The sequence below is a fragment of the Benincasa hispida genome, chromosome 4, assembly GCF_009727055.1.
Source record: "Benincasa hispida cultivar B227 chromosome 4, ASM972705v1, whole genome shotgun sequence".
Taxonomy (NCBI): Eukaryota; Viridiplantae; Streptophyta; class Magnoliopsida; order Cucurbitales; family Cucurbitaceae; genus Benincasa; species Benincasa hispida.
The window spans coordinates 22,985,675-22,998,191 of record NC_052352.1 but is presented as its reverse complement, the minus strand read 5'-3'; the positions used below and the strand labels follow the sequence as shown (position 1 = coordinate 22,998,191).

Below are 12,517 nucleotides of genomic sequence, written 5' to 3'. Positions count from 1 at the left end.
CCTTATAGGAGTGCAGCTTCAAGAGCTGTCTCTTATACACATCTAGATGTGTATAAGAGACAGGGGCCTGACCGACCTATGGGCCTGACCTTTGGGCCTAATTAATTGAACTTGGGTCTGGTTGGGCCTAATTAATTAGACTTGGGCCTACCATTGGCCCAATTAACTGAGCTTAGACCTATTTTAGGCCCATATTAAGCCCATATTTGGGCGTAATTGGGCCAACACCCAAATTGTAACGTCAAATTGGGTGAAATTAATTTTACTCAATTGACGTCTGCGACAAAAACAAGGAATTTGTCCTCGATTTCAATTGGAGACACATGTTAACTCTTAATTGGTCACAAATTTGACAATTTCGAAATTCCATCATTAATTTAGCAAATGACGTGGTAGTCCATGGTTGGTCCGAAATTTCTCCTCCAACACCGCCTTTGTTTATCTTTTCCCAAAAGGAATAAAGTATGTAGGAGGTAAATAGTATATAATGTTTTTTTAGTTAAATTATAAACTAAGATGAGATGAACACAACATACAACACAAACCTGGTTTTCTCAGTTTTGCCTAATATAAGAATCAAAGCGATTTTGAAGGATAACCTAAATAATCCATTATTAATTGCACCTTCGTGCAGTTGGAGAAAATTGAAGGGGACCTCCACCGGAGAAAATGCAGGAACTGAGAGGGGGATAGACCTAGAGTGGCTCCGAGTGTCTATTGTAGACTTGCAGTAGACCCTAAGATTTCGTGAAGATGAAAAAATAGGGGTGAAGCCAAAGTGAATTAAATTCATGATGTACCTTTTCTTTTCAATCCATTGGGTTGGGCTTAAAGATTTTTCCATTTTTGCAAAATTCATAAATGTGTGTCATAGGCCTAATTTTTAAAATCATTTTTGACACTTCTGCAATTGGCCATAGAATTTTTTTTTTTCTAAAATATTCTCAACATTATATTCTTAATGTAGTATTATGTTTGTTGAACTATGCTTGTTATGAGCAATTTGGGCTAAAGGACATGATTAAACTTTAAGGAGTTCGTAAACTATCCGATAGAAAAATAGTGAAACTCAAACTCAATCTAGAAAACTGATGGAGTTAGCATGCAATTAGTAGAAGTAATCAAGATCATTAAGCACTCTAATCCATCAATTTTAGCATAGAAACATGCATGTTCATAACAAGAAAAATAGGGTTTTGAGATTACTTTTGTTGAACTCTTCAATTCAATAATTCCAGCTTGAATTGCCTCTTCAAAAAGTTGTGAACCACCACTTGATTTTTCCTACTATTCTCCAAGAGCTTAGATTGGAAAGTGGATCCCAAAGTGAGCTAAAATTTGAGAAAAATTCAGAGAGGAAGACTGGTTTTTTTTATTAAAAAAAAAAAAAAAAAAATTGAATAAGACTTCTCTTCTTAAAATATCAACCAGATTTTTTTGCATTCCCATCTTCTCAACAATTTCACTCAAGTTTTATTCATCCTGATCATCCAAGTCAAATTCATAACCTCTTGACACGAAATATGTCAATATTAAGTGGAATTTAAGTGTTGAAAGTGAAATAAACCACACATAACAAAATTTTTCATTTTATTTTGAATAATAAAATCAATTTTAAAATTGAAATCAAATTTCAATTAAATTGATATTTTTTAACCAAAAAAATTAATTTGAAATCAATTTTCAAAATTTGAAAAAAATTTACAAAATTAATTTGCAAAAAGCGTACCGGCTGTTTGAGTCGCGAAAGGGCCGCTCAAAATTAATTTTCAATAATTAATTGAACTATTTAATTAATTAAATCAATTTAATATCAAATATTAAATCAATTAAATACCAATTCCTAATACATGAATCTCTTTTTATGTAATTAATATTTAAATAAAATTTAAATATTATCCAATTCTCGAATTTCGTTTAATTCGATAATTAAATATGTAATTATATCGTATATAATCACTAGTTCCCTTAATTCGATTTTGAATGCTTCAAATTTACTCATCATTCTATTCTAATGTTTAATCCGTTTGTGAGCTAGTTAGGAGACCTAATGGACCTACAGGTCATGGGCTCCAACGATCCAAGATTAATTGGCTAAACTCTTTAAACTGAATTAATCAACACCTGTTAACTACCAGGTCACTCCACTAAAACCTAGTAGTTGCATTCCCTTCATTATAGATATATTTATGTCTACTCGATATAACCATAATCAGTAAGTCAACCCTTCACAGGTTGTGCGTAATAACGGTTGGGTCAAAAGTTGTTTTACCCCCAAGATTACATCTTGTTTCTTAAGTCTCACTGATCCTCTAATGAATAATTGGTTTGTGATCCAATCACCAAACTGAGTCTCTCTTGGACCAATGAGAGAGTGGGGCCCCTTGTTCAAGACCCAAAGTTAGCACTTAAGGAAACAACCTCTCTACTATCCCTAAAATTAGGTAGGAGTGAATTCCATCTTACACCCTATGTCCCCAGCTATCTACCCAGGCTTACCCTTGAAATGGGAGGTTTATTGAGCCAGTGCTGTTGAGCCAACTCTCACCCATGTAAATCTAAGGATAATCCCTAATAAATAGGAGTTCATAATTAGCTTAAGATTAAGGTCAAGTTACCTACATCATCGCTTTAAAATAGTCAGTCTTGAACAGTAAACAAAATTATAAAGTAAGAGTGAGTTATTTCTTAGTCCGATCTTATACAAACTAATTGCATAGAACGCCTCCACTCGCATGTCTCCATATGAACGATTCAGGATCACATCGTTTGTACAAAGTACAAAGTGGACCGCATCCAATAGTGTTTCCAGAATAAGATACCCAGTCTTATCCGTATACTTATAGACCGTTTTGGCTATCTACTCGAACTTGATCCATTCTATATCTCCACATAAAGTCCAAGTACTCATGTAATAGTCATGGATCTTAGGCAATAAAATCTAATTAAGCATGGGAAGAGGGAAATTTGGGCCACTGACCTACTTGGTCTCAGCCTCGGTTGAGCCTTCAAATTTGACGATGGAGTGTGCTAAATGCATGCTCTTACTCATGGCTCAAGAATTAACCTAAGATGACTCCGAAATCCTAATATGGATGTCCTATATTAGAATTTTACTATAACTACATCATTATGATTTCAAAAGAGATAAGTTCATTCTAATACTTAAACTCTCTACTTGCGAAATAGGGACACTTTCTGACTTATCGAAGCTTGTGTGGCAAACATTACCCCGGTGTGCAGATTTTTCCATCTTGTAGGTCATCTTCTTCTTTAAATTACAAAGTTGTTGTCACGTGAAGTTCATATGCATTTTCCTGTCCAAATTTTGGCATCAACAATGCTCATATTGACAAGTTTTAGTTTTTTTTTCCATTTAATTCAACATCTATTTTTTACGTAATAAATATATTGTCCGCTCAACATCCATCTCCCCCTAAACTAAGCTCACTAGACCCAAAATCTATAGACCATAGAAAAAACATTTTACTCTTTCATAAATGTACAAAAAGGGGATAAATATGTTAATTCTTTTGTAAGACGAAAATGGTTAGTAATGAGAATATGTGAAAAGAGAGGAAATTGTAAAATACTTAATATTGGGTCTTAATTATTTATAGATTAAGGATAGATGGTAAGGATGTAAAGTAAATATTGAAAAGACGGTGGACCCATAGAAGATTAACGAGATTGACGATGATGTAGGAAATTAATGACATTACCAATTTTATGGAGTAAAAAATCCATATTTGATGATGGTTCCACGAATGGATTCAATTCCTATATTTTATATCAATTATTTACCAACTAGACTAATTCATCCAACCAATTATATATATATATATATTGTTGACAAAAGCATACTGTATCAACCTTCTGAGGTTCGATTCTCCCACCCACATTTTAATTACAATATCTTTCTAAAAAAAGAATTTATATATTTTAATGAACACAATAAATGATTCTCACTATTAACAGCCTTTAAAAGTGAAAAATGGCACATGAGACATTTACAATAATCTAACATGCATATCATAAGTTTTTGTCTTGAAAGAGAGTAAGTTATCATACCTAGAAAATAGGTGAGTGATAGGAGAGTTGTACCATATCATATCTTAATTATGCATTATGTACACTCATCTGGAAGGTTAGCAAATGCTTACATTCTAATACACATTGAATTTTGAACTTTTGCAAAACACCATTGAGGAATATGAATGGTTTGTGAGGCCATAGTTATCTTAAAGAGGAATTTTTCTACCACTATACTTTGAACTAAAAAAATAATTCATTGTACTATAAATAAAAAGTCACAACTCCAAATCCTGACTCTATCAAAAGAAAAATAAAAAGGAGGAATTTTGATCAAATGATTTATAATCTAGGTAAATTTTAGGGGTTTTGCCAAAAATTTTCAGACAAACATTCATGATTATAATTATTCATGATGTTTTATTTTAATAATACCTTCATAATTAATTTTCTACATTATTTCAACTATTTTTTTTCTTTTAGATGGGATTTATTTCAACTATTTAGTAACAATTTAGTTTGTTTATTATTACTATTTAAATTAATTTATACTTATGTAATTGTTTTAATAATCAAATTAAATTAGGTAAGCATCAATATTATTTTTATTATTATTTAACATAAAAATATATATGCAAAGTTAGTTTAGCTAAACTAATATAAAATATATTTTAACAATTGAAAGGTTCGTGATCCGAATTTTCCACTCTACTACAAAAAATTATTGATTTTAATTTTAATTGATTGGTTCATTAATTAATTAATATTGTAATATATTAAATAAATTTAATGTATAATTTTATCAATTTATGCTCTTACCTTTGATAAATAAATTAAAAATTCCATCAACAAAAGTTGCAAAACATGGCGTATTATGTTTAAAATATAATTTTAAATTAATTAAAAAAGTTAAAAAAAATATCACTACATTTTAATATTTAATATTTCATTATTTAATTTTAATTTTCATATAAAAAATTATTAATACAAGACATTTAACTACCGAATATCAATTATTCTATATATTTAAATTTGGACATAAACATTAATATTTATGAAATGGTACATGTGATCTAAACAATTTTTTTTTTCTTCGAGAAAATTCAAACAAGATGTTATAGGGGAAAAAAAATAGGTCTTAAATCAAATTGGAATATAATACGAGATTTCATATGAAATGTATAGTATAAGCTCTCATCGCTCATGTCATTTTTGTTATCGAACAAAGTTATCTTAATTTTCGTGCCATATTTTTTTTTTTTTTGTGCCACTTATTAAAGACAAACTGATGAAGAGGTCTTTACCAAAGTTACAAATTTATCTTATAAACTAAAAATATATAGTTCACCACATTAAATATGGACGGTCAATTTGGAAGTATTTTTCTACTCTATATATTGCTTAACAAACGAATGGACAGTATATTTATTTCTCTATATATAAGATAAATATTGCAATAAAAAAATTTAAGTGTCAAAATCAACCTAGTTTATTGAGTATAAATCTTGTATTATTAATCTCAGGATGAGATACTCAATTCTCTCACCAAATTTTATTTTTAAAAATTTTAAATTTAATTAAAAAAAGATCTAGTTTATTAATAAAAATATAGATCTAAATTTAATTCGTCTATCAAAAAGATGTATTTTAAAAATTCCAAGAAAAAATGTGAAACTAAAAAAGAAATTTTTCGTACTTTAAATAAATTTTTCATGGATAAAAAAAATATCAAACTATTAAAAAATAACAATAAAACAATAATAAACACAAGCAGCGTCTATTATTTTTTATCACTAGATACTTATAGACTTTTAAATTCCTGTCAAAGAAAATTAAATTTTTACTATTTTTGGTAAATAATTTCCTTATTCTTTATTCTTTATTTTTTTTTTACAAATTTAAATTAAAAAAAAAAAAACAAAAAATAAAGAGAGGTGCAAAAAGGAAATAATAAAAGAACAAAATAGGAGAAAATGGAAGCCACCGAAGAAAGCGTTTGGGCCTCCGTGACCAACCTACTAACCCCACTGCGCACTGCTGACAACGGAAGAGCACCAAATCAAAAGGACGCTGAATCTTCACGCATTTCCATATCGGAGAAACCGATCACCGTAGGTAATCAATGGCCATGGCTCTCCGAAGAATCGCCTTCGGCGTTAGGAAGCCCATTCTTCCTCTCGTCAATGCCCGCTTCCTCCATCACATGGTTCTTTTTTCTGCCCTGAATTCTCACCGTCATTGTTAATTCATATCGCATTCTTCATTGCATCTCTGATTCCGGATTTTCTTGTTTTTTTCTTTTTTCTTTTCGTATTTGAATTATTTTCCTATGGCCGCAGTCTTCTCTGTCCGGTGCAGCTGCGGAGCAAAGGGAAAAGGCACGAGCTACTGTGAGCGTTTCATTTACATGAATATTTTTTATTTTTAATTTTACATTTATCTGATGCCAAAATTGCTTCTGGTACTTATAACGTGAACGAGGACAAAAGAATGTATATGGATCATGAGGTGTACGAGATCCGTTTGATGTGTCAACTTTCTTGTATCGATGTTGATGTTTGGAGGAAATTTTGATTTCAGTGGATTAAACAGCTGAACGCCCCTCTCGAGGTCATTGATCCGGAAATTGCAGATATCATTGAGCTTGAGAAAGCTCGCCAATGGAAGGTATTTGGACTTCTGAAAATTTTACGTTGATCTATTTGCTTCATTTTTGAAGCCTTGAAATATCGTTCATGTTGTTGATATCCATCTAATTGAATTGAGCTTCGAGATTAACATCAAAATCCTGTGCATTCCGTTTTTGTAATGTGAAGGGTCTTGAACTTATACCTTCTGAGAATTTCACTTCATCATCAGTGATGGAAGCAGTTGGTTCAGTTATGACCAACAAATATAGTGAAGGATATCCAGGAGCCAGATACTATGGAGGAAATGAGTATGTGAATCCATCTCAACTCCAGAGAACTATTATTGTTATTATTATCTTGCATAAATTATAGGAATTTCGAAAATCAGTATCGAAGATGAATTTCTTTCTTAATATTCCCCATGCAACGACTAGTTTTCTGATAAGGTTCATGGATTAAGTTATTGAAATCAATAGCTTGCCGCGAGGGCACTGATCTTTTCTGCACGTAATTCTTATTGTTTTTATTTCCCCGTTTTTCTCTGTTTTCTTTCTGTTTTCATACTGGATTCCTAATGTACAAATGCCAAATGGATTTAGGTACATTGACATTGCCGAATCCTTATGCCAGAAACGTGCATTAGAAGCTTTCCGTTTGGACCCAGCAAAATGGGGAGGTATGAGAACTATTGTGTTATAATCATCTGTTTTTCAGTCGAGAGGGGGTGAGGGACTGAACCTAACCTCAAGGAAGGTAATAAGGTGCCTTTATTCACTAAGCTATGCTCAATTTACTTAGTGGTTGATATTGAATTAATTTCAAGCGAAAAAATTTGTTTCAGACTCTGTCTATTTATACATGTAGTGGTTTACTGTGTCTTTTCCTGAGTTTCTTGTGAATTCAGCTGTACATTTGCAAACATATTCAGAATTTTCTGATTCAGTAAATGTATTTATTATCTTATCAACAAGCTTTCCTCAACATGGCGCCTTGCCTTTTACTGGTATATATAATGTCAAAGCATAAAAGACCTAGAGGATGACTGTTCCACATATTAATCAGAAAATTGATTTTTTTGGACCCAACTTGGGAGGAAAGCATATTGGTGATGTTTTCTATAGTGTGAACCATTGAAATCTTGTGGCTTAGGTTGGCATGTTCCTTTTATTTAACTAACTCTAAGACCATTCAGTCTGGTCTATGTGAAAGGTACCTACCATCTTTGTTTTAAATTCAGCATGCTATTTTTTGTAGTTAATGTGCAGTCTCTTTCTGGATCACCGGCTAACTTTCAGGCATATACTGCATTGTTAAAACCTCATGAGAGGATTATGGCTCTTGATTTACCACATGGTGGACACCTTTCGCATGGTTATCAGGTGTTTAATTTTCAAATTTAGTACTTGGTTTTCACATGGCTGCATTTGGTGCTTTGATAATGTGAACTTTTTATGATGATTGTTGTTTGATTTGGTATTTGCCTCTGTATATTTCTTTAAATGTTTGCAGACTGATACCAAGAAGATTTCTGCTGTTTCAATATTCTTCGAGACAATGCCATACAGGTTGGATGAGAGCACCGGTTACATTGACTATGACCAGGTTTAAAAATGCTTGTGTTTGAACTGTACAATGATATCCTATTGATTTTTCTTGAAACTGCAATTCCAAATAAACAAACTTATATGGAGGAAATTCTAACAGTTGGAGAGAAGTGCATCATTGTTTCGGCCAAAACTGATTGTTGCTGGTGCAAGTGCCTATGCCCGTCTCTATGACTATGCACGAATTCGCAAGGTTTCTTCCTTTGCTTGGCTATAGATTATGGAATAGCTCCCTTCAGGGTTCACTTCTAACATTGTGTAACATTCAATTTGGTTATGATTATTCTGACAGGTTTGTGACAAACAGAAGGCAGTCATGTTGGCTGACATGGCACACATTAGTGGTTTAGTTGCAGCAGGCGTTATTCCATCTCCTTTCGAATATGCTGATATTGTGACAACAACCACACATAAATCCTTACGTGGACCACGGGGGGCAATGATTTTCTTCCGGAAGGGTGTTAAAGAGATCAACAAAAAAGGACAGGAAGTAAGTGAGATCTTTTTTTTGACAAGAGTAAGTGAGATCTTAAAATTGTAAGAAACACTTGTAACTTGTGAGGAAAGGCTCCCTCGACACCTAAAAGTAAATATAAGTTTCAAGGGGCAAGTTCTTAGTTGTCTAATATTTTGTTACAATCTACAGGTGCTCTATGACTATGAAGACAAAATTAATCAGGCCGTCTTTCCTGGTCTTCAAGGTGGCCCACACAACCATACCATAGCTGGTTTGGCAGTTGCATTAAAGCAGGTTGTTTATTTAGGCTCCGTTTGATAACCATTTGACCTTTTATTTTTTGAAAACTAAGTTTATAAACATTATTTCTATCTATGGTTTTTTTTTTTTTTTTTTGTTATGTTATCTTTGTTTTTGTCATATACAGTCTCTCTCAGTAACGAAAACAAGTTTGGATCATTGTGATGAAATTTAAATTCAGATTACTAGATTTAGCTATTTGGAGGTTCGCCTGGTTTTCATACATATTATTTTTCTTCTTTACTGTAATGCAATAGGCCACAACTCCGGAATACAAGGCCTATCAAGAGCAGGTTCTCAGTAATTGTTCAAAATTTGCTCAGGTATGCAGAGGAAAATTTCTGACTTCTTTGGCAAACACCAATATAATACTCTTTAGTTGCATGTTTTTCTCACTGTTTGGTATAATTAATTCCTTAACTTTCTTCCTTGCATAATCAGTGTAGTTTATAGTGTCAAATCAACTGTTTATGCAGAGTTTGATTGAGAAGGGCTATGAACTTGTATCTGGTGGAACGGACAACCATTTGGTCCTTGTGAATTTGAAAAATAAGGTAAAAGGTGACATCCCATCCACCATTACTATTAGACTTCTCATCCAGGTGTTTGTGTTTCTCCTTTCTTCAGGTGTTTATGTTTATGTAGTGCTGGGTGCTAAGGTTACAAATATAAAGACAGTTTAAATAACATTAAAAATCATCCCGAGTTATTTTCAGTTATTTTCAAACTTACGAATGACTTACAGCATTGGAGCGAAATCTTTTTCTTATTATTCTATTCGTTTTTCACTTTTTTTTTTTTTTTTTTTTTTTTATGTCGGGGTATTTGGCAGGGTATTGATGGCTCAAGAGTGGAGAAGGTTTTGGAATCAGTTCATATTGCGGCAAATAAGAACACAGTTCCAGGAGACGTGTCTGCCATGGTTCCTGGTGGCATCCGTATGGGTATGACCTTCTACCATTCTGTCTTTGGGTCTCCAATTACTGGTCCAGTATCTAAATTTGTTTCTGGACTTACATTGTATATAGGGACCCCTGCTCTGACTTCGAGAGGTTTCCTCGAAGCAGATTTTGTGAAAGTTGCTGAATTCTTTGATGAAACTGTGAAGTTAGCCTTGCAGATTAAGGCTGGCAGTGAAGGTTCTCCAAAACATAAAATTTATCTGCACTAAAATATACTGATCTCTCTCTCTCTCTCTCTCTCTCTCTCTCTCTCTCCCTCTCTCTCCTTCCTTTACTGGATTACTGTCTTTAAGAATCCTTTGATATACTCGTCTCTGATTTAAAGTATTGTAAACACAGGTACTAAGTTGAAGGATTTCGTAGCAACCATGCAATCAAATAAAGATATCCAATCTGAAATTTCAAACCTCCGACAACAGGTCGAGGAGTATGCCAAGCAATTTCCGACAATAGGTTTCGAGAAAGAGACAATGAGATACAGAGACTGAAGAACGGATTCTAAAGTTGCTGGAATAGTTTGGCAGCTGAATCGGGTTAGAACCTCTCTTTAACATCCATTACTTGTTGAATGAATACCGTAAATAATGTGCACATAGGCATAGCCACACACATGCATATGGTGTATATATTATATATGCTTTCACTTTTACAAATGATAGTAACGGTATATTAGGTGTGAGTTTGATGATTTTTAGGAGGTGAAAAGTTCATTTAGTATGTGAAAAATAATTTCGAAAAGTTTCATCATGTTTAGTCAGGTAATGAAATAATTTGGAGAGGTCTAAAAAGACAGTAAAAGTGGTTTTTGAAAAGTACTTAGGATAGGTTTGAGATTCAATTTTGAAATGGTTAAAATGACTATAAAATACGTCTTTAATCATTCAAAATCAATTTATGTTTTATTTTACATCTGTTAACATGACTTTGATACAATTAAGTTGATTTTGAATAATTGAAAACATGCTTTTAGAATGATTTTAAAAATAACGAAAATGATTTTAACTATTTCAAAATTACACTCTAACATGTCTAAAAGAAGGGATATTAAAAAACTTTATGTTCTAAGAAAAAGTGCTCTCACTAAAAGAAAACTGTTTTCTTTTTCTTCTCAAAATTTATGTCAAATTCACCCTAAATCTTTTATATACAATCTCAGTGTGAAGTTTAAGGATTCCATTCCAACGTCAATTTAGCAATATTAATTTGATAAAATCTGGATATATTGAAATGTAAACAATAACAAAATTATAAGATAAACCAAGTTTGCAAGGTACTTAGATCCTCCCAATCTCTTGAGATAGCTCTCAAGCTCTAGTCTACCCACCAATATATTCTCCCTTTCCTCTTCCCTACTTATTGTATATTATAACTAAAACTTACCTAACAAACTACTTAACTAATTATTAATAATATTTAGAAAGGAAAAATTTTCAAGCATCCTTTATTGTTTGTTGTCATGAAAGAATTAATTAAGAATTGTGTGTGGGGAGTATATACCATGGTTATAGGACTAGAATTTTTTCCTAATTATTATTCAGCATGCATAATTTTGCTTCTGCAGACAAACTTTTTGTCAAAGTTGCTGAGTCAGACCCTCTACCAAATGTCCTTTGAAAATAATGGCAACCATCCGCAGAAATTTAAGCGTTTCTTCTAAATAAATGCCCATTGTGAGCAGATTTTTTGGACTTTTAATTATAAATCTCGACATTATATTCTCATGTTCTTTGCTAAATTTGATTTATAGGTTATTAACTTTGAATCATAATGTCATATCTTAATGTAAACATAATGTTTCCACTTCACTAGTACGAAATAATACCTCTTTCTCAATCCATTTTTGCTTTAATTAGGAGTGATGCTTTCTTCATTGAAACGATTGTAACTAAATATTTGAATTTCAATTTATGCTTATTCTATTTTATTCTCTTAATTTCGAATGTTGTGTTTTAATCACTCTAACATCTAATTAACAACTTTGCACTTAATCTTGTTAATTAGGTGAACGATGAATCTGCTTAGGATAGGTTCTTATATAATTTATCTGTAAAATCAATGAAGGCAGGGAATAATTCTTTCAATATAATTTATCTGTAAAATCAATGAAGGCAGGGAATAATTCTTTCATATAAAGTTGAAAGACTAAAACATAATATTTGAATTGAACAAAATTAAATAATATTTTATAATTTAGAGATCAAATTGATATTGTTAAATCACCCATTGACCCAAAAGCTAAGATGACGGGTAAATGTAAATTTAATATTATATCATCTAATACTCATCCTCACATATGTAAATCTAAATTACCTAAAGAACCCACATGAATATTTCTTCAGAAAAGGGGGAAAAAACCACTTTTAGTATGAACCAGTGTACTAAGTTAAAACTCTTGTAGTACTCAAAAAAAAAATTAAAAAAAAAAAATCAAACTCTTATATGAGTAATCGATGAATTAACATGGTATTAGTACAATTAATCTAAGAGGTTTTGTATTCAAATTCATAATATTATTTTCTTCCTAATTAATAT

General features: G+C 31.8%; 1 protein-coding gene across 1 annotated transcript; it reads left to right on the top strand.

Annotated features, from left to right (window-relative positions):
* Window positions 1-6,012: 6,012 nt before the first annotated feature.
* Window positions 6,013-11,796, top strand: LOC120075860 (serine hydroxymethyltransferase 2, mitochondrial). The gene is made up of 16 exons (XM_039029569.1): window positions 6,013-6,238; window positions 6,372-6,422; window positions 6,613-6,699; window positions 6,849-6,970; window positions 7,262-7,338; window positions 7,917-8,041; window positions 8,172-8,264; window positions 8,367-8,459; window positions 8,559-8,756; window positions 8,913-9,017; window positions 9,281-9,346; window positions 9,500-9,577; window positions 9,856-9,967; window positions 10,052-10,162; window positions 10,325-10,518; window positions 11,547-11,796. Exons 1-15 carry the CDS (start codon window positions 6,155-6,157, stop codon window positions 10,471-10,473), a joined length of 1,551 nt encoding a protein of 516 aa, XP_038885497.1. The 5' UTR covers window positions 6,013-6,154; the 3' UTR covers window positions 10,474-10,518; window positions 11,547-11,796.
* Window positions 11,797-12,517: the final 721 nt, after the last annotated feature.